The following is a 23,553-nucleotide window of genomic DNA, read 5'->3' as shown; positions in this document are numbered from 1 at the left end:
AAACAACAACTTCAAAAATGAACATACCAAAAGGGGTCACAGGAGAACAGGAGACGTGTACAAGACAACGATCCGACACAGACTGCAAACACAAAGGAACTTATAAAAGGGACAAATCAGGCAGGTGATGAGGAACAACAGGTGGGGCAAATGAAACCAATAATGAGATAAGGAGGGTGGGGTCAAAACAGTGACAGGAACACAAACACCACATGTGCTACACGAGACAGGACAGGCATGTGACATTACCCCCTCCTTAAGGAGCGGCTACCAGACGCTCCACTAGGGACGGGAGGGACAGACCAGGGCGGGACGGGAGGGACAGACCGGGGCGGGACGGGAGGGACAGACCGGGGCGGGACGGGAGGGACAGGGCGGGGCGGGACGGGAGGGACAGACCAGGGCGGGACGGGAGGGACAGACCAGGGCGGGACGGGAGGGACAGACCAGGGCGGGACGGGAGGGACAGACCAGGGCGGGACGGGAGGGACAGACCAGGGCGGGACGGGAGGGACAGACCAGGGCGGGACGGGAGGGACAGAAAAGACAGACCAGGGTGGGACAGGGAAAATGGACAGTTCGGGAGGCCAGGGCGGAGCTGAGAGTCCATCGGGCAGCCAGGGCGGAGCAGACTCTCCCTTGGGCGGCCAGGGCGGAGCAGACTCTCCCTTGGGCGGCCAGGGCGGAGCAGAGAGTCCATCGGGCGGCCAGGGCGGAGCAGACTCTCCCTCGGGCGGCCAGGGCGGAGCAGACTCTCCCTCGGGCGGCCAGGGCGGAGCAGACTCTCCCTCGGGCGGCCAGGGCGGAGCAGACTCTCCCTCGGGCGGAGACTCTCCCTCGGGCGGCCAGGGCGGAGACATTCCCTCGGGCGGCCAGGGCGGAGACCTTCCCTCGGGCGGCCAGGGCGGAGACATTCCCTCGGGCGGCCAGGGCGGAGACCTTCCCTCGGGCGGCCAGGGCGGAGACCTTCCCTCGGGCGGCCAGGGCGGAGACTTTCCCTCGGGCGGCCAGGGCGGAGACTTTCCCTCGGGCGGCCAGGGCGGAGACTTTCCCTCGGGCGGCCAGGGCGGAGACTTTTCCTCGGGCGGCCAGGGCGGAGACTTTCCCTCGGGCGGCCAGGGCGGAGACCCTCCCTCGGGCGGCCAGGGCGGAGACTTTCCCTCGGGCGGCCAGGGCGGAGACTTTCCCTCGGGCGGCCAGGGCGGAGACTTTCCCTCGGGCGGCCAGGGCGCAGACTTTCCCTCGGGCGGCCAGGGCGGAGACTTTCCCTCGGGCGGCCAGGGCGGAGACTCTCCCTCGGGCGGCCAGGGAACAGGCACCGGCTCAGGAACAGGCACCACCGGCTCGGGCACTGGAACTGGCACCACCGGCTCGGGCACTGGAACTGGCACCACCGGCTCGGGCACTGGAACTGGCTCGGGCACTGGAACTGGCACCACCGGCTCAGGCACTGGAACAGACACCACCGGCTCGGGCACTGGAACTGGCACCACCGGCTCGGGAACTGGCACCACCGGTTCAGGAACAGACACCACCGGCCCAGGAACAGACACCACCGGTCCAAGTGTGTGCATAGCCCACACACACCACATGGCTGTGGCCATAATGGCCAGTGTCGCGGTCACTGAGGGCTCAGGAACTGGCACCACCGGCTCGGGCACAGGAACTGGCACCACCGGCTCGGGCACAGGAACTGGCACCACCGGCTCGGGCACAGGAACTGGCACCACCGGCTCGGGCACTGGAACTGGCACCACCGGTTCAGGAACAGAAACCACCGGCCCAGGAACAGACACCACCGGTCCAAGTGTGTGCGTAGCCCACACACACCACATAGCTGTGGTCATAATGGCCAGTGTCGCGGTCACTGAGGGCTCAGGAACAGACACCACCGGCTCAGAAACGGACACAGAAACAGACACAGGCTCAGGAACTGGAACAGACACAGGCACAGGAACTGGAACAGACACAGGCACTGGCTCCGGCTCAGGAACTGGAACAGACACAGGCACTGGCTCCGGCTCAGGAACTGGAACAGACACAGACACAGGCACTGGCTCCGGCTCCGGCTCCGGCTCAGGAACAGACACCGGCTCCGGCTCAGGAACAGACACCGGCTCCGGCTCAGGAACAGACACCGGCTCCGGCTCAGGAACAGACACCGGCTCCGGCTCAGGAACAGACACCGGCTCCGGCTCAGGAACAGACACCGGCTCCGGCTCAGGAACAGACACTGGCTCCGGCTCAGGAACAGACACTGGCTCCGGCTCAGGAACAGACACTGGCTCCGGCTCAGGAACAGACACTGGCTCCGGCTCAGGAACAGACTCTGGCTCCGGCTCAGGAACAGACACTGAAGGTTTGAAGGGCGTCTCCAGGATCCGAGCTAAACGCTCTAAATAGCTGATCAGTGCCCCCCCGGCCATGAGAATGGGCATCTCCCGATCTGTCTCCGACTGAGCAGACGTGGCTTGAAACATCTCTGGCTGGGCAGATGTGACCTGAACAGTCTCGGGTTGGGCCACTAGACTCGGGACCACCGGAACAGGGACCACTGGAACAGGGACCACCGACATAGCCACGGAGGGGTTCTTTCCTCTCCTCCTCCGTTTCGGAACCACCGGAACTGGGACCACCGGAACTGGGTCAAGGAGGGGCCAGAGTGGAGAGTGGTCTTGAAATTCCTCTCGCCCACCTCCTCTACTGCGGCCTCCACGAGTCCCGCGAAATATGACCAACCGGGTCCCCTCAAAACTTTGCCTCCTCTCCCGCTCGGTGGCTGGGGAAGAGACCCTTTGCTGAGTCCTTGACATGGTCGGATCGTTCTGTCACGTTAATTACAGAAAACAAAGGGAGAACTCAAATGCAAAGGGAAAAAGATATTTATTACAAAAGAAACACTAAACACAAAACAAAACCCACGAGGGGGAAAACATAACTACATACAAAACAACAACTTCAAAAATGAACATACCAAAAGGGGTCACAGGAGAACAGGAGACGTGTACAAGACAACGATCCGACACAGACTGCAAACACAAAGGAACTTATAAAAGGGACAAATCAGGCAGGTGATGAGGAACAACAGGTGGGGCAAATGAAACCAATAATGAGATAAGGAGGGTGGGGTCAAAACAGTGACAGGAACACAAACACCACATGTGCTACACGAGACAGGACAGGCATGTGACAATAATATATAAATATATATATACCATAGAATGTATGTGGCTTAGGTAAGGGCAACAATTCTCCAGATACGGTTTTACATGTCCATTTATAACCCTAGGATTTGTCCCTAGAATGAAATGGGCTGTTATTACCTTATTTGGACGGGTCATGAATAATAATGTTGAGCTTTGCTCTGATTGGCTGTTTCACAGATTTGTACGCAGGAGCTGTGATGTACTCTGAAATACAAACATGAAAAATAATCGTACTTAAGTTCTCAAACAAAAAATATTTTAACAAATTGACTAGATGCATTGGTAAATGACAATAGTTTCAACTTAAGTGGTGGAGAAGGTCACGTTAGCTAGAAGCGAGTGAGCTATCTGTAAGAAACCAATCTAACCTAGTTAGCTCCTGAGTTATGTGTTGTTGATGAAATATAGGCTACTTAACAAAAGGATTGACATAGATGTGTCTACAGTTGTATTTTGTAGATTTTCTTGATAACACAGGCCTGAAATAATATTAACCTGTGTAAATAGGTCGTCATACTGTTTAGTTATCTATGCTCGTTACTTGGAGCTTGCTAGTTAGCTAAGGTTAACTTTACTGTACTAGCATCTTGCGTTCAATCTCAACAACACAGGGTAAATTATTGTTAATGTTGTTAGCTTACTAAGAAACTTTCGATTTAAACAAATTACTTGACAGTCAAGAAGTGAATAAAATCACTAACGTTACTGCTTGCGGTGGGGTTTGTAATGGCAATATAGTTGGAATTGCCTTCAGTATCAAAGGCTGAGCGAAGCCTGCTTAATATTGTCCCAGGTTAGAAAAACTGTCAGTGGTGAAATGGGCAGAGCAAACTAACAACTGTGAATTAAAATGGTGCTTTATCCTGTTGTAAATAAACATCAACCATGCCTGTTGACAGTTCTGTTCTGTGGGAAGAGTGTGAAAAGTGCTCACATCCTCTGCACAGCCTGCAACATAACATACAGTATCCATGATCTGCCATTTTCACTATTGTCATTGCTTGCTTCTTCACAATACCTGCAGAACTTCAGATGATTCGGCTGTGCAGGTCCACGTTAACACTGCCTGGCCTAGAACATGGGCTGGTATATACAGATTTTGGAGGCATAAATATTAATGATCCCGACTGCAACATCACAGTCGGTGTTATGGTGGGATTCGCCCATTTTTCAGCGGTCTTTTGCAAACATGAGATGTACATATGAAGGAGGAAACAATTGTGTTTGAGGCTCATGTTATGTCAGTGTCATGGACAGAACTCTTATTATTCAACTATGCCAAGATAAATACATTTTTCCATTCTATGGCACCTTTAAATGAATAATGAAAGTAAAGACAGAAAGAGAGAGGAGATCAAGGAATGGCAAATATCACAAACAGTTAATCTATGAGAGCCAGCAAATAATCAAATCTCCTTAAGACAGGAGCAAACAATCTTAGACGCATCTAAATATCGATAGAAATAATACTTGCATTGATTCTTTGGTGTGTGTGTGTGTGTGTGTGTGTGTGTGTGTGTGTGTGTGTGTGTGTGTGTGTGTGTGTGTGTCTGTGTGTGTGTGTCCTTGTGGTTCGTGAGCTTGAAGTGTTCTTTGGGTTCTTCTTGAGGGCGCGTCGTTCACGGGAAGTTTAAAAGATGAACTTGAAAGCAAAGTTGCTGAAAATCAAGAAGATGTTGTCTCATCTGAAGGACAGGAAAAAGAACAGACAGGGAAGAAGGAATGAGTGAAAATGAGCTGTTGTCATCGTCCTTTAAGGATAAATCAGTCCTCACCTATTTTGGCTGAAATTACCAATAGTAGTTAGGAACGTTTAGCGGGAGAGAGTTTGTCAGTGTCTGTCCTACATCTCACAGCTGAGGTACCTGAACTTTTGGATATTCACTTACTGTACCTACTTCTCCATCAATTTCACTTCACTGTATCTATGGAAAGATATGCGTTATATTAATTTAAAATTATAGTTTTTACAATGATTAGTACGGAGCCCCTGAGGGGACCTTTGAAAAAAAAATAAAAAAATACGGACGGCGAAACTTTCGCGTGCGCACGCGTTACAATTTCTGGTTTGCATTATAGCGTCATTAATACAAATGTGGAAATATGGATGATGTATGTATGACGACAACATCGGTTCACTTCTGGCATTAACTTGACATCGCAGCCTGTTCATTATTAAATTATTATTAATTCCTGTTCATTATTAAACTTTTGACAGAACGAAAGATGCGCAAACCCAACTTTGCGGTATAGTTTCAGTTTCGATTCAAATAAATTTGTTTAGGCTTGACATTTAAAATAGGCTAAAGGTTGTTTGTAATAAAGGGCACAATGGGCTTTTTTTATAGGCTACTATGTATTTTTTTTATTATAAGTGGTTACTTATTTTTCATTTCTTGTTGTTTTCTGATACCATTAATTTAAGGATTTGGCTAGTAAGGGGAAGTAAAATACGCATAGCCTATATGTTACCTCTCACCCCCAATTTTGGCAAGTGAGGCATACATGACATACCCAAATTAAAAAGGTTGCTGCTCATAAGTCATTCTGAATAGACACATAACACACATATATTTAGAAAGCCAACCCTTGAGAGTTTACAGTTCAAGACTCAAAATTAACCAGACAGTTATTAATATTGAGATATATAAGCTCAAACATAAAAACAAAAACAACAAATATTAAGAATATATGTATTAAATGTATAAAAATATTATGTGAATTTAGGATAGCAACTTATAACCACAACTAAAGTTTAGCCACAACTGTGGTCATGCTACATTTCAAATCTGAGAATGATATCTCTAAAATTATGCATTTTATGAAGCCTATTGTGAGACCATGTCAGGGGAGAATTTGGAGAAGTTTCAGAGAAGGCAAACAAGATTCTCATCAAATATTTTATTGCCCTGTAAACACCCATTTGCAGTCTCTGACTAATGTCTGGCAAGGAGAACTGGACCCATTCATGTTCTTTTCATTTAAATCGACCAACCTTTCACAGCTCTGCCGGTATGAGACTTAATCTTCATTATTCTTTTATCCTTATTCTTTTGTTTGAAATCAGCCATTATAGCCTTTCTTCTGGCATAATGCTTGGCCATGTAAACCTCTCTCATGCCACTATACATGAATAATCCAGTTATTATCTTAAGTCTTGTTAGAAAACAAACAATAAAAAACTATTCTTGGAACTCTAAATGCGAATTATTTTTAAAAAATGATTGTATGCAATAGAAAGCTCCTGCAGCAGGTGCATTAGCACAACAGGTAGCCTCAAGCTACATGACACAATTACATGACACAATTTGCGTTAAGAATCCGTACAACTGCAGCAGAGGATGACTATTTTATTCTATTTTATTATAGCTGATGACGGAACAGTTTGATCAAGATAAATAGCAATCTTGTGAACTTTACTTCTTAAAAAAAATTTTTTCTTTCATCTCAGTAGCAGAAGATTATTACTTGTTTAATTTTTTTTATCAATACACTACAAAGTTTATTAAAAGTCTATTCAAAGTTAATACAATTATTTGAATTGTGACTAAAATATGTCTCTAAGTCTTGTCTTTAGTAGCACCTTGCTTGGGGGACTTTTGCTAAAATAGACACTTAACATGTCAAACAACAACAAATTTTAGCCTTTGAGTAAATGTGTTGATTTTAATGTATTTTATAATGTTTATAATGTTTACAAAACATGTCAGAAAAGGTGTGATGGGGTAGTGGGCCATATATCTTATATTATATCTTATCTTATATATGTCTTTATATTGAAGTCCTAATTTAAAATAGATTTCGATTCATTCATGTGCATCCACATCCATGCTCTTGTTTTCTTATTTACAGTAGATGGCAGTGATGCAAATTGAACGTGTAGTAGCAATTTTTTATCTCACTGGGAAAAACAGCATCACAGGGTTAAGGAACACTCAAAAGGCAAAATTGTAATAAAGAAGAAAAGGCTTTTTATTCTTTGAGGAATCTTTTCGCAACCGCAGCCACCCAGATGTGAAACAGAAAGCCTCCTGACATAATAAAACAGAGACATTTTATGCAGGTTTCTGACATTCTTGACTCCTCCTTTCCAGTTTCTGTAAATTTCCTTAAAGACATCTTATATCTCAAGCTAGTATGGACTGGTTCTACCCCCCCTGGGCAGGTCATGCTGTTCTTTGTCCCTGAGAAGCCAAAAGGCCTTTATTTACAATCTTTATCCCTGAGAAGCCAAAAGGCCTTCATTTACAATCTAGATGACCTCCTGCTGTTCTTTATCCCCTAAGGGGATGGCATGGGACCCCTTGTTTATTGTCAAACGACCCCTGTATTCTCCTGGCTGGATCCTTTCTCGTGCTCAGGTGTAAGTTTTATCACCCTGTCTTCCTGTCCCTTCTTCAGCTGTTAGAAAACCCTCACAGAAATATATATGGTCAGATGCTTTTACACACACTCAAATGAAATCAACAAGTTTAAATGAATGGACACAAGAACAATGAATTTTTCATTAACATCTCCCCCCTGTTTATCATTCTCTGATAACCAATAAAATAATAAAAATTCATTTCTATTTTCTAAAATCAATCAAACCCATTTTACTATTGAATCCCCAAGAATACAATCACTTCAAGTCTTTACATCACAGTTACACTCCTCATTACTGACTTTCATATACCTGATCATTTTACTTGAGTCTTGTAGAAAAATTAAGATGGCTTAAAATGGAAAAAAAAGAAATAACATTAATAAAAGAATAGTAAATAGTACAGTCAATCAATGATATCAAAACCTAAACAATCAAAGTTTAGGAAAACCCGTTCATTGTTCCAGAAAGGCAAAAAGGAATTTATCACATCTCTGTGTAAATCTCGTCGCTGTCATAGTCATACTGCTGCTCATCAGTAGCTGAACGCATAGTTATTTTTACTGCTTGTACTGATGTCATTGTTTTGGCTGTCCCTGCTCTAATCAGTCTTTGTACTGAGCTTGAAATGTACCTCAAGATACATGGTAAACAGAGCAGAACTAATAGTCCCATACCAACAATTGGCAAAACAGTTTGAATTATTCTGAAAAACCACCCTGACCATGCGGACATCAGCCACTCCATCCACTCACTACCAGCAGCCTGAGGCGGCTCTTTTACAGCTTCTCTCATGTGCTCGATGATATTAGTTAAGTTGTCACTGTAATCAGGAATATTAAAACAACATGATACCCCCAACATTTTACAGACTCCACCCCTCTCTGCCGTCAGAATGTCTAGGACCAAACGGTTCTGAATAACTGATTCTCTCAACTGACGCATTTCCTCGCTTATTAATGTCAAAGCATTTTCTGTGCTATTGGCTATCGCTAGTACTGTCCATGCTAACCCATTAATCTTGTTTATCGTTACTGCTGTACCCACCCCTAAGAAAATTGACCAACCTATATTTGCTCCCGGTGTTGTCCACGGGTCAGTTAATGTATATCCTGCATAACTATTTGGCAGAGCTTCAGGCAAAATATTAATATCTCGTTTTTCTCTTTTGCCTACTTTGTTTGGCAAATACACAGAGGTTCCCACATTCATCAAGGCTGGATAACAGCAACCTGACCAGTCTTTTGTAGGCAAACGGTGATAAGCTCTGTCGCCACATACCCACACCGCAGCTGGTGAACTTTGGTTTGGTTTGTTGAATGGGCATGTGAAGTTGATTTCTTTGTTGTTGATGACTGCTGTACAATTGTCCATTGTTCTGTCATGTATGTTGATTTTGATTCTGCAGTCAGACCATCCAGTCCTTAACAGTCTTGGTCTGTTGAAACAGATGCAAACGTCACCCTGGGCATACGTTACCCTCAAAGGTGGAATTGCTATGTTAGTGTTGTTGTATTGTTGTATATGATCACAGTCGTCAGCAGGCTGTTTCGTTGGTACTCTTCCCTCTTCCAGGTCCACAACAGTTTTTAGCACTTCAGTCATCTGCTGAGGAATAAGGCACTTAGTTTCGTTGACTGTTGCTGTCGTCAGAGGGACAGCTTTCCATGCGTGTGACATTTGAAGACACATCCAGCAGCTTGTCTTGATCTCCAGTTCCTCTTTCTGCAGCATTGCTAGTGCGCAGGCTTTGTTCCCCTGGCATTTCATCATTGCTTTCTTTACTTCAGGATTTATCTGACCTTTGTTTGTGTCTTCGTCCCCCATCCAGGCCAGTTCTTCTTCAGTAGCCTGTTCGACCTCGGGTGGCACAGGTGACAAGAAAGGTGTTGTCATTGTTGCTGCTTGTGGTCTGGTTGCCTCGACTATCATAATGTCTATTGTTTCATACCAGTCAGTTTCAGCCAAGTCCAGGGCACAGTAGTACCTGCCTTGGTCAGCACGCGTCGCATGTTTCAATTCCACTCTCATCCTGTATCTGTTGTTACTCATTTTGTCTTCAGCGTACACCTGAAATCTTTCATCATATTCCGTCCTGTAGTGATGAGCGTATGCTTTTACGTCGGTCCACGCACATGGGCTTTCGCAGAAGTAGAAATGTGCGTGCTCCTCGGTATGTCCATTGCACCCGAGACAGTTCTTCTGGAATGGGTTGCACTTGAAAATCACACTTGATCCCTCCTCTATTGTGATGATGCTTCCGTGCAGTCCTTTCACCGGCTCCACTTCCGTGAATGTATCTCTTTTATCACGCTGTCTGATGATGCTGTTCAGCACAGATGTTTCAGAACAAATAGTCACTGATATCAAAGTTAAGATGAACGTGCCTTTACAAAGTCCGCACATTCCTGGTATTCTGAGTGGATGCCATGGCTTTGAACGATCCATCTTGTCTAATTCTGCAACTGTGTTTTTTTTTCTTTTCTAAACCACTCAGAGTCTTATCAGTCTTTGTTGATGTGCAGTGTGCAACCTGATACTGCCTGTGCAATCAGAACCCTCCTCTATTCCCAGCTTCCTTCTCACAGCTCGTATTTCACTCCGCTTGTTGCTGCTGCTAAAATGTGGGGATCTGTTGCCAGTAAATCTTTACGTTTTGTTAGTTCAATGGTCAATGTCTCTGACTGTACAAATGGCTTTATTCTGCACACTGGTCTCACCACTTTCTCTGAGTGACCTTGCACCTGCTTGTCTTTAGGGCTTATTGTTGAGCTTGCTGCTGTCTTTGGGACTCCTCCTCCTGTTGCTCTTCTGATATGGGCGGAACCTTCCTGCAGTGGCTGGAATGAACCCAAGTCGCTCGTTCCCCGACCTTCACCGCCGTGTACGTGACCAGCAAGACTTGGAATGGTCCTAGCCACCGTTTCGCTCTCCAGCTTTTCCTCCTGAGGTCGCGGATCACCACGTAATCCCCTGGTCTGACGTTGTGCAGGAACGTCTCTGCCACCTTGCTCTGAGCTGCCTTTACCTGCACAGAAACAGCAGATAGCAGACACGACATTTCTTTGCAGTAATTCAACATTTCATTCTCACACACATCTGTTGATGGAAGCCGCCTTTTTTCCCCCACTATACCCATGAATGGTGGTCTACCAAATAGAATTTCAAATGGGCTCAAATTCGTTTTTACTCTCTTTCTCATTCTCATGTACATCAGTACAATGGGTAGTGCCTTCACCCATGACAATCCCGTTTCTTCGCAACATTTTGCCAGTTTGGTCTTCACCGTCTGGTTCTCACGTTCAACCGCACCTCCGCTGGCAGCGTGATATGCACAGTGTGTTCTCAGATCGATTCCCAAGAACTGACCCACCTGTTTGATCGTCTCATTGACGAAATGACGCCCGTTATCTGAGCTTATCTTCTTTGGCACGCCCCATCGGGGCAGGATCTCGGTTAGCAGCGCTTTCGCCACTGCCGCAGCATCCTGTTTTGAGGTGGGAAAAATTTCCACCCACTTCGAAAACATATCAACAAGTACCAAACAATATTTCTGCTTTCCACAAGGGGTCAGTTCAATGAAATCGATCATTAAATATTCAAATGGCCCATCTGGGGCTGGTTGGCTTGCCAATGGTGTTTTAATGCCCCGTGCAATGTTGTATGCGGTACAAATCGCACATTTTTTGCAAAAATTTTCAGCATATATTGTGAAACCTTTGGTAAACCACAATTCTCTCATTTGCATAATCATCCCCGCCTTTGACACATGGTCTTTCCCATGTGACAACTTAGAATAATGCTGGAAAAAGTGGCTTGGTAGGCACGGCTTCCCCTCAACAGATGTCCATACACCATCCACAAGGCGGCAGCCTGCCGCCTTCCATTTGTTTTTCTCAGCTCCTGTGGAAAAAGACTGCATGCTCTGTAAACAAGGAGAAATGTCATTATGAAGGTTAATGTCAACTGATACGCAGGTGGCGGCGCTGGTATCTACTTCAGTCTGGGTCGTTGCCGCTGTTTTTGCCGCCATATCTGCTCTGGCGTTGCCTGTTGAGATAGAAGTCTTATCGTTAGTGTGCGCTGCGCATTTGCAAACTGCAATCTTGTCTGGAAGCAGAATGGCCTCCAACAGGTCAGATACCAAAGTAGCATTCAGTATGGGTCGGCCGTCTGACTTCAAAAATTTTCTATGTTTCCACAAAGCGCCAAAGTCATGTGTGACCCCAAAGGCATAACGCGAGTCTGTGTAAATCGTCACGCATTTACTAGTCATTAGTTTGCATGCTTCAGTCAGGGCGACTAACTCAGCTGCCTGTGCTGAGTAATGAGATGGCAATCTGCCGGATTTTACAGTTTCAAATTCAGTCGTCACCGCATAACCTACGTTATTCTGTCCTGTTTGTGGATTTTTCGACGCAGATCCATCCACAAAGAGGACATTGTCACAATTTTCAAGCGGAATGTCTAACAAATCTGGACGTGGTGTGCACACGTGCTCGAGAGCTGACAGACAACAGTGGTGCTCTTCGCCGTCCTGTTGTGTTGGCAAAAGAGTCGCAGGACTCAATCTTGTACATCTTTTGACAGTGATATTTGGCATATCAAGCAAAATCGTATGATACCTCAGCCATCGGGCTGTAGACAAGTGTGATGTTCTCTGCTCCTGCAAAATCAAAGACACCGCATGCGGGACCTCTAAGGTCAAATCAGCATAGCCCACAAACTCTCTTGAAGCCATCACGGCCAGCTCAGCTGCCGCCACTGCCCGGAGGCAGTGTGGCAGCCCTGCTGCTACAGGGTCGAGTTTGCCTGAGAAATAGGCTACAGGTTTCAAACGATCACCGTGTTTTTGCAGGAGCACAGAAGCCATAAAGCCATTTCTCTCATCGACCATCTGCGTGAACGGACGGTCTATAACCGGCAGGCCTAACGAAGGAGCCATACACAACTGTGTTTTCATGTTATTAAATGCTATCTCAGCTTCACTCGTCCAAACAAGTCTGTCACATGATTTCAACCCCTTCCCTGTTGTAAGGGCTCGTAGGGGCTGCTCTAAAATGGCATAGTTGGGGATAAATGTTCGGCAGTAAGCACACATCCCCAAAAATGACAACATCTGTTTTTTTGTTACAGGCTTTGGGGCTTCTTTTATGCCCTGCACCCTTTTCTGTGACAATGCTTTGCTGTTTGGTTTAATAACATGCCCCAGGAAAGTCACTTCCTGTTTCACAAACTGCAGCTTTGAAATACTGACCTTGTGGCCCTCCCTTTCAAGATGCTTGAGGAGAGACACACTGTCAGCCCTGCAAACAGCTTCACTCACTGAACAGATCAAAAGGTCATCAACATAAGATAACAGCGCCGTCCCTTCTGACAGAGCCAAATTTTCAATACTTCTTCTGAGCGCTTCATTGTACAAAGTTGGAGCTTCACAAAAACCCTGACATAGCCTCGTAAATGTGTACCCCTTGCCATTAAAATCAAATGCAAACCAAAACTGGCTTTTTTCGTCAACCGGAACGCTAAAGAAAGCATTAGCCAAATCCACCACAGTAAAGTATGTTGCATTTTCTGGAATCTGAGTTAGTATGGTATAAGGATTGGGGACTCGAGGAGCGCGGGCGATGACTGCTGAATTCACCGCCTGGAGGTCCTGAACAAATCTCCATTGCAATGGTTCACCTGGGTTGCGTGCTTTCTTTACAGGAAAAATTGGGGTTCTGACAGGTGAATCATTGCAAGGCCTAATTACTCCCTCCTTCAATAGAGCGTCAAACACTGGCGTTATGCCCTCTATTGCCTCACGTTTCAAGGGATATTGCGCTTTACATGGTCTGAAATCAGTCTTTGGTGTTATCACAACTGGCTCACATCCCTTAATGAGGCCCACATCATATTTGGTTTTAGCCCACAAATTTGGTGGTATTTGTGCCAAAGAAATATCGATTTCTGAAGCAGAAATACCCCCCTGTGCTGTCACATTTTTTCCAATAACAATCATGTCTCTTTTGACCTCAAGTTTAAAATCACAGTTCGATTTAAATGCCCCCACACTCTTGCTCTCTGCTGTGTGTGTGTCAACTTTCACCCAGTCTGTGGCAGATAAACACTCTTTCACAAACAGCCCTATATCTCTCCATTGCTGGCTTATGGCCTTCGAGACAGATAAGTGGCATGCAGTGTTCTCTGTCATCAGATAGCAAGCCTTCTGACTGTCAGACAACACTGCAGACAACGCACACACATTCTCCGTCCAGAAAATCCTGTCAAATTTCACACTCTCATTCTGCACAGCATTAAACCACATTTTCTCAAAATTTGAATCACGCTCTGCCACCACATGTGAAGTACAATGCATTTTCTCATTTGTCATAAACTCTGTATTGACTGGGTTTGTACGATTCTTTGCCAATTTCAAAATCTTTTCTGCCCCATCAATATCTGTAACCTGCCAGACATAAGCCCACTTCGGCTCAAATTTAGTGCAAGTAATTTGTGGTGTCTCCTCGATGCTAATTCCATACTGATCAGCACAGAGAGACAAATTTAATTTACACATTAGATCACGAGCCATCAGAGGTGCGGGACAGCCAGGTGACCAAACAAACTCGTGCTTGAAAAAGCGTCCACCCTCCGTTTCGCACTCTAACGGCTCGGTTAACCGGTCAGAAATCAAATGCCCAGACGCTGAAGTGCTCTCAAACACTTTCCCGGTTAAACTCGGAACGCATGGTAAATCACATGGTCGTAATGTTGACAGGCTCGCTCCAGAATCGACTAAGAATTCAATAACTACCCCTTTGACCCGTAATGGATAGATAGGCATTTCAGAAAACCCTGTGCTTTTGTACAATCTCATACACTCATCATTCACAGCTTTGTTCACAGTTTCATCAGACACACAAAACGGTTTGCAAGCAGTTTCTTCATTGCAAGGAGCAGAAAGAGAATCAGTGTATGTGTTTGTGTTTGCGTCGTGTGTGCATGTGTTAGTAAGAATATTTTCACTTCCCTTTGCTGTAGCCAGAGATTGGCCCCAAAAAGTAGGACCCTTTCCGTCCCGCTCTCCAGTCCCCTCGTTTCAATCAGACTTCATGGTGGGACACGCGGTGCTCCAGTGCCCGTCCTTTTTGCAAAATCTACATTTTGTACAGTCTCGGAGCAAGTGGTCATTTGTTGCACAAATATAACAGCTCCATCTTCCTCCAGCAGCTCTTCTCTGTCCTCTTCGGTTAGCAGGGTTTGGATGGGAAAGCTCAGGTCTGTTGGGTTGCTGTGATTGCTGTTGTTGCACAACTACCATTGTGAGAGGCTTTTTCTTCCCGTTCTTTTCTTCGGCGTCTTCTTCGGCATGAATAGCGTGTTGCAGCACTATATTTAAACGGCCTTCCTTCCAAGCCACATACGTGGATTTTGTCCCTCTCTTGATTTCGGGTTTCATTCCTTGCAGGAAATAGCCCATCAAATGTTTTTCCCATGTGCCTGCTTTCGTTCCCCTGTCTTCTGGCTCGGTTAAACCACTGTACTTTGCAAATGTCTCAAAAAGTCTGAAGTAATAGTTTCTTACCGACTCGTCCTTTTCCTGGACGCAACACGTGATTTTTTCAGTGTCCACACGTGGGGGGAAAGCTTCGCTGATGGACCTGGAGAAATTTTCCACTTCTTTCTTGTATGGTTCGTTGCTGTCATGCTCCCAGTCGACGTGCACTCTTCTGATGTCTGCTTTAGTCAGTTTGCCGGCCACCTTGCCCCAGTTTGCGGCGCCCATTCTTACAGTTAACAATCGTTTCAGTTCTTGTGTAGTTGGGCTGAATTCTTTGCATACTGAGAGCAGTTCACTAGCAAAACGCTCACCCGCGTCCTGTGGATCTGGCAAATGTGCCATAGCGTCCTTCATATCTGACATAGTCCATGCTCTGAAAACTAGCATTGGGCCATCTGCGCCCGCAACTTCAACCATCGGAGCCGTCACACTCGACACTTTAACTTTTGCCGCTGTGAAACTGACCTTTTCTTGCTTCATTTGCGATCTTGTTAGCATTTGCTGCCCGCTTGTTCCCGGTTTTTCTACATTCGGGGTGTCCGGAATTGCATCAGACGCTTCTCTGTAAACTTCCCCCTCTTCTTCTTCGCTGTTTGTCGCGGCCTGTGCTGAGGAGTCTGCCTCCCCCTGCTGTACTGGCGGTGCTGGTAGTTGTACCTGAAGCCTTGCTGCCAACATTTGTGTAAGTCGCTCTGCGGCTTCCGCCTCTGCTCGCGCTGTTCTTGCATCTGCCTCTGCTCGCGCTGCCCTTCGATTGGCTTCCTCCAGTTCGATTTGCGCTCTGTTCTGTGCTGGTTCTTGTGTGGGTCGGGGGACTGGTGGAGGGCGGTCCAGATCGGAATCCAACTTAAGGGCCGAGATCTCCGCCACTGGGTAGTGTGTTAAATTGTACGCGGGCGGCGGAGCCGTCGCCTCCCCGGTCACATGTGGAGAAACACACTCATTCGTCTTATTAGTAGCATTCTGTTCCAGTGGAACCGTTTTCACACATACAACATTCTCGGCATTAAATGCTAATTCTTTTTGTATTTGTTTTCGTTCTCGTCTATCAGCTTCTTCTACCCAACATTGTATAGTCGGTTCGCAATTCACACATACATGCTTAACACACACACAGCAACCATTCTGTTTTCCCTTGTTTTTTTCTACTGATTCTTTTACGACATTAAGTCTTATCTTGCTCAAGGTTCCCGCCTCGGGGAAATCGTGATATTTGATCAGTTTTTGTATGTCAACCATACATTTACCACCATAATTATTTCTCATTTGGCAGAAAATTGGTGTATAAAAATGATCTACTTTACTGTTAGATGACCCCATTTTGGCTGAATCTCCCTTCTGGATTTCACAATTTCGACACGTGTCTTACAGTATCTGTCAAACGTCTTCAACAGACCCGATCTTTCCCTTACCCCAAGATCGGTCGGGTGGTTTGTAATTACGTTTCACTCAAAAACTTCCTATAAGCACTTTCCAGCGCTCGATTAATTCTGATTTGACGTGGCTCTTCCGTCCACCTAAATCGATTAATTTGATGTGGCTCTTCCGTCCACTTGTACGAGATTTCCTCAGGTTACAGAGTTTTTGAGTAAAACTAATTAATCAGCAATTGTGATTATCTGAATCACCTGTGGCACTTCCGTCCACCAACGAGCTTAAGTGTGGTAGATACCGATCCGAATCTGTCAGATCAATTTCTTCCCCAAAAAATGTGTGATTATCTGAATCACCTTTTCGCTCGTACCAAAAGCAAAACTCAGCCAATATGGTTCACGTTCACTCACAATTATCAAATTACACTCAACTTCAATAAAACAATTTTGCCGTTTCTTACCCAGAGATGCTTTTCTGTTTTTCCCGCAATCGTCGCGGATTTTTTTTAATCCTGGTGGGAGTTTTTCTTTCACTGGTCCTGAGTGTGGGGTATTTGCCTCTCTCTCTCGTAATCTGTTGAGTTTCTATCTCAAACCGTCGAGGTATAAGACGGCTGCCTAGTGCTGCCGAGGTTGTGCACTTTCCCGTCAAATCCGTTCTCAGGACCAGGAGAAGAAGCGTCCGCACAGGATCCCTCTTCTTGACACCAGCTGTAGTAGCAATTTTTTATCTCACTGGGAAAAACAGCATCACAGGGTTAAGGAACACTCAAAAGGCAAAATTGTAATAAAGAAGAAAAGGCTTTTTATTCTTTGAGGAATCTTTTCGCAACCGCAGCCACCCAGATGTGAAACAGAAAGCCTCCTGACATAATAAAACAGAGACATTTTATGCAGGTTTCTGACATTCTTGACTCCTCCTTTCCAGTTTCTGTAAATTTCCTTAAAGACATCTTATATCTCAAGCTAGTATGGACTGGTTCTACCCCCCCTGGGCAGGTCATGCTGTTCTTTGTCCCTGAGAAGCCAAAAGGCCTTTATTTACAATCTTTATCCCTGAGAAGCCAAAAGGCCTTCATTTACAATCTAGATGACCTCCTGCTGTTCTTTATCCCCTAAGGGGATGGCATGGGACCCCTTGTTTATTGTCAAACGACCCCTGTATTCTCCTGGCTGGATCCTTTCTCGTGCTCAGGTGTAAGTTTTATCACCCTGTCTTCCTGTCCCTTCTTCAGCTGTTAGAAAACCCTCACAGAAATATATATGGTCAGATGCTTTTACACACACTCAAATGAAATCAACAAGTTTAAATGAATGGACACAAGAACAATGAATTTTTCATTAACAAACGCAAACCGGAAATTGTAACGCAAAAGTTTCCCTGAAAGGTCCCCTCAGGGGCTCCATAGTACGGAGTTTTAAATTATTTTGTTCGTTTATATTTTGTTAATAATATTTTGATACCAAGAAAGATATTTCTGGAAGATATCAAAGCAGAGAAACATTCTTACACTTGACTATAAGCACTTAGAGTTTAACTAACACAACTAGACAGTTGTAACTAGGCTAATATAAGCTGGGCACATTCATACACACAGGAATATATCATATACATTCTGGGATGACTACTGAGAATGGTCTGGTTTTAATCAGGCTAGGCGTGAGAGGGAAGTTGAGTTGATTCAGATCTTTTTGAAGCTCACGAAGGTGTTTCTGTTCAGCCTCTGCCAGGACACTAAAGTGACAATGGGGGCAAGTTGATCCGGACGCATCAGCGCTAGGCCTGTGATTTACAGGAAGTCCAAAAAGGTTAAAAGCTTTCTGAAGTTTAGAACTGAATCGGTCATCGTGATTCAGTCCAGACGCTACACGTTATACTGTAAATGGACCTTGGAAAAAAGTGTAATAAATGTCATTAGATTCTGTCCTCTTATATAAATGTTAATTAATGAGATTTTTGGTTCTCTTTATTTTTTCAGGTTTTGGTTTGGTAATTATGATGATGATGAAGAAATGAAGAAGTCTGCAGTGAAATTCCTGCTGAATCTCAGTGTTGCTGCTGTAGAAAATGTCACAGTTACAGGAACAAGATTCTCTACTCTGCTGTCGTCTGTGTGCAGTTACAAAACCTTCCCACATGAAGAGTGGGATGATGATGATGATAATTCATATTATTATGATTATCAGAGTGATTTCCTGCTGGATCTTTACTCACATGTGAAGAACTATGAGACTCAAACAGGCAGGAGTTTCCTTCCAGCATTACAGTCAGTTTTCCAGTTACCTCATGTCTGGATCATAGATCTCTCACAGAGAAAGACCTCCGTCCTCCTGGAAGTGCTGAAACTCCAGACAGAGAAGAAACCAGTAGAGCTGAGAGGATGTTCAGAGGAAGAGAGTGAAATGAAGAGTTTCCTTCAGTGTCTGTCCTACATCTCACAGCTGAGGTGAGATATTGTACAGCCTTTTGCTCAACATGTTTAAAAAAGCTGGAGTAGGTCTTTGTGTACTATTATGGATCATTAGAAAATATGAATTGCTTTGTATTTACCTTTGGGTGCAGAAATGTGTAAAATTGATTGAAAGAAACTGTTAAAATAGTCAGGAAAATTAAACTGGTTCTAGAAACCTCAAAGCAAATTATACTTACATATTTACATATTTATACTATTAATGTATTTGTACATACATACATACATACATACATATATATATATATATATATATATATATATATATATATATATATATATATATATATATATATACACACACACACACACACACACACACACACACACACACACACACACACACACACCACTCTTGCTCACCACCAAAGAATAAGTGCAAGTATTATTTCCATCGATATTTAGATGCGTCTAAGATTGTTTGCTCCTGTCTTAAGGAGATTTGATTCTTTGCTGGCTCTCATAGATGAACTGTTTGTGATATTTGCCATTCCTTGATCTCCTCTCTCTTTCTGTCTTTACTTTTCATTATTCTGTATATATGTATTCTTTGTTTAAGTGTAGTCATATGTATTGATACCTTCATTAATTATAATCCCTTGTAATGAATTATCCATATACATGCATACTGTGTGTGTGTGTGTGTGTGTGTGTGTGTGTGTGTGTGTGTGTGTGTGTGTGTGTGTGTGTGTGTGTGTGTGTGTGTGTGTGTGTGGATCCTCGGTGCTTGGTTCGTGAGCTTGAAGTGTTCTTTGGGTTCTTCTTGAGGGCGCGTCGTTCACAGGAAGTTTAAAAGATTAACTTGAAAGCACATTTGCTGAAAATCAAGAAGATGTTGTCTCATCCGAAGGACAGGAAAAAGAACAGACAGGGAAGAAGGAATGAGTGAAAATGAGCTGTTGTCATCGTCCTTTAAAGATAAATCAGTCCTCACCTATTTTGGCTGAAATGACCAATAGTAGTTAGGAACGTTTAGCGGGAGAGAGTTTCTTCGTCTCCTTCTGACAGTCTAATCTGCATGTTTAGTGATGATGTCAGAATTGCTCATTTTTACTCCAAAGGATGGTAAAAATAGTATTATACATTTTATTGTAACACACTAAATATCGTTAATTAAGGCGTAACGAGAGGAATATTTCAATACCTAGAAAGATATTTCTGGAAGATATCAAAGCAGAGAAACATTCTTACACTTGACTATAAGCACTTAGAGTTTAACTAACACAACTAGACAGTTGTAACTAGGCTAATATAAGCTGGGGACATTCATACACACAGGAATATATCATATACATTCTGGGATGACTACTGAGAATGGTCTGGTTTTAACCAGGCTAGGCGTGAGAGGGAAGTTGAGTTGATTCAGATCTTTTTGAAGCTCACGAAGGTGTTTCTGTTCAGCCTCTGCCAGGACACTAAAGTGACAATGGGGGCAAGTTGATCCGGACTCATCAGCGCTAGGCCTGTGATTTACAGGAAGTCCAAAAAGGTTAAAAGCTTTCTGAAGTTTAGAACTGAATCGGTCATCGTGATTCAGTCCAGACGCTACACGTTATACTGTAAATGGACCTTGGAAAAAAGTGTAATAAATGTCATTAGATTCTGTCCTCTTATATAAATGTTGTGCTTATGTTTCTTCTTATACTTGTTTTTGTGTATTATATAGTTGATTTATAAATGCTGTATGTTGTGATAAATTAATGAGATTTTTGGTTCTCTGTATTTTTTAAGGTTTAGCTTCTATGATGATGATGATGATGATGAAGAAATGAAGAAGACTGCAGTGAAATTCCTGCTGAATCTCAGTGTTGCTGCTGTAGAAAATATCACAGTTACAGGAACAAGATTCTCTACTCTGCTGTCGTCTGTGTGCAGTTACAAAACCTTCCCTTTTGATCAAAAGCGGTATAATTATTATTATTATTCTGTTGTTCAGAGTGATTTCCTGCTGGATCTTTACTCACATGTGAATAACTATGAGACTCAAACAGGCAGGAGTTTCCTTCCAGCATTACAGTCAGTTTTCCAGTCACCTCGTGTCTGGATCATAGATCTCTCACAGAGAAAGACCTCCGTCCTCCTGGAAGTGCTGAAACTCCAGACAGAGAAGAAACCAGTAGAGCTGAGAGGATGTTCAAAGAAAGAGAGTGAAATGAAGAGTTTCCTTCAGTGTCTGTCCTACATCTCACAGCTGAGGTACCTGAACTTACATGCTTTTGATTGTTGATTTAACTCTCAGAGACCCAGACATTGATATTCATGATGTTATTTCTTTTTTTCATTATTAAACATGTTTTAGGAAGGCATTGATGAGAAAATGTATTTTGTTAATGTATGTTTTGGATTGGGGTGTAATTTGGAAATACATTGCTAATTTACTATATTGATCTTTAATACAGCAAGGGAAAGTTTTAGATTCATAACACAATTCAATGCACACATCATATAAAATACTATATTACAATCATTAAGGACAAATTCAGTCCTTAAAAAGTTTAGAAATTTTACTATTAAAACCAAGAACAATGTAAAAAAAACTGCAATAAAAAATAATCAAGTTGAACAAAATAAAAGGTGAAGAATCTGTCCACGACTGTTGAACCAAATAGCGTCTTTCTCCTTTTGTCACTTACATTCTGAAAGTACATTTTCCTCCATTAATTGTTTGGTTTTAGCAGTTTTTTCCATTGCCATAATCAAAATAATAGAAATGCTCTTCTCTGAATATAACTGTATGCTATAATGTAGTATTTTAATACAAATCATTGAGACATTAACAACTTTACACAGCAAAGAAAACAGATGATTTGGAATAGTTTATAATGGATCATTTGAATAGAGTCCATTGTTTTTCTGAGCTTAGAAAAATACTCTCAAATGTAAGTTGATCATTTCAGGACACATAATGTTGTCCATTAATTAAACACTTTAAGAATTATGTAAAACAGTGAGATGGTAAATACTTTTAAAATATATTTGGGGAAAAATGTATTAATTATAAAGTGTTTATTACTCTGTCAGTAATGACTAATTTGATGCTCTGTCTCAAGTGTTTACAACAATGTGAGCTGAAAACAGGAAACAAACAACACATTATTTTAATTTGTATTATTTAGTCACATCATAGCTATAATAAGGTCTGTAATATTTCTGTTTATTCACATTTCTCTTTTCCATTTTGTTACAGATTCTCTAATCTGAATGAAAGTGTTAAAAACAGATTTCTTCTGAGACTCTTCAGTAAAGCAGCAGAGACTGAGACACAGACAGGAGAGCAGATGCTGAAACTGTTATCATCAGTCTACACATCTTTTCCTTATCAATGGACTGACAGAATTAAACAGAGTGATTTCCTGCTGGATCTTTACTCACATGTGAAGAACTATGAGACTCAAACAGGCAGGAGTTTCCTTCCAGCATTACAGTCAGTTTTCCAGTCACCTGATGTCTGGATCATAGATCTCTCACAGAGAAAGACCTCCGTCCTCCTGGAAGTGCTGAAACTCCAGACAGAGAAGAAACCAGTAGAGCTGAGAGGATGTTCAGAGGAAGAGAGTGAAATGAAGAGTTTCCTTCAGTGTCTGTCCTACATCTCACAGCTGAGGTATCTGAACTTACATGCTTTTGATTGTTGATTTAACTCTCAGAGACTCAGGCATTGATATTCATGATGTTATTTCTTTTTTTCATTATTAAACATGTTTTAGGAAGGCATTGATGAGAAAATGTATTTTGTTAATGTATGTTTTGGATTGGGGTGTAATTTGGAAATACATTGCTAATTTACTATGTGGATTTTAAACACAGCAAGGGAAAGTTTTAGATTCATAACACAATTCAATGCACATATCATATAAAATACTATATTACAATCATTAAGGACAAATTCAGTCCTTAAAAAAGTTTAGAAATTGTACTATTATTAAAACCAAGAACAATGTAAAAAAAAAAAAAAAACTGCAATAAAAAAATAATCAAGTTGAACAAAATAAAAGGTGAAGAATCTGTCCACGACTGTTGAACCAAATAGCGTCTTTCTCCTTTTGTCACTTACATTCTGAAAGTACATTTTCCTCCATTAATTGTTTGGTTTTAGCAGTTTTTTCCATTGCCATAATCAAAATAATAGAAATGCTCTTCTCTGAATATAACTGTATGCTATAATGTAGTATTTTAATACAAATCATTGAGACATTAACAACTTTACACAGCAAAGAAAACAGATGATTTGGAATAGTTTATAATGGATCATTTGAATAGAGTCCATTGTTTTTCTGAGCTTAGAAAAATACTCTCAAATGTAAGTTGATCATTTCAGGACACATAATGTTGTCCATTAATTAAACACTTTAAGAATTATGTAAAACAGTGAGATGGTAAATACTTTTAAAATATATTTGGGGAAAAATGTATTAATTATAAAGTGTTTATTACTCTGTCAGTAATGACTAATTTGATGCTCTGTCTCAAGTGTTTACAACAATGTGAGCTGAAAACAGGAAACAAACAACACATTATTTTAATTTGTATTATTTAGTCACATCATAGCTATAATAAGGTCTGTAATATTTCTGTTTATTCACATTTCTCTTTT

At 42.9% G+C, this 23,553-nt stretch overlaps 2 protein-coding genes across 2 annotated transcripts in view; both read left to right on the top strand.

Annotated features, from left to right (window-relative positions):
* The window catches only part of LOC311287692 (uncharacterized protein), a 412,610-nt gene that overhangs the window by 37,129 nt on the left and 351,928 nt on the right, over nt 1-23,553 (top strand). The gene's annotated exons all lie outside the window — the stretch shown is intronic.
* The window catches only part of LOC311287683 (uncharacterized protein), a 107,749-nt gene that overhangs the window by 17,630 nt on the left and 66,566 nt on the right, over nt 1-23,553 (top strand). Inside the window, exons 8-10 of the mRNA XM_084404690.1 lie at nt 18,468-18,935; nt 20,691-21,155; nt 22,147-22,563. Of these exons, the coding sequence (XP_084260816.1) occupies nt 18,468-18,935; nt 20,691-21,155; nt 22,147-22,563 (1,350 nt within the window). The remainder of the gene's footprint in view (nt 1-18,467; nt 18,936-20,690; nt 21,156-22,146; nt 22,564-23,553) is intronic.

This window comes from Rutilus rutilus, assembly GCF_951802725.1.
Source record: "Rutilus rutilus genome assembly, chromosome: 1".
Taxonomy (NCBI): Eukaryota; Metazoa; Chordata; class Actinopteri; order Cypriniformes; family Leuciscidae; genus Rutilus; species Rutilus rutilus.
This window is presented reverse-complemented; position numbering and strand designations above follow the sequence as displayed.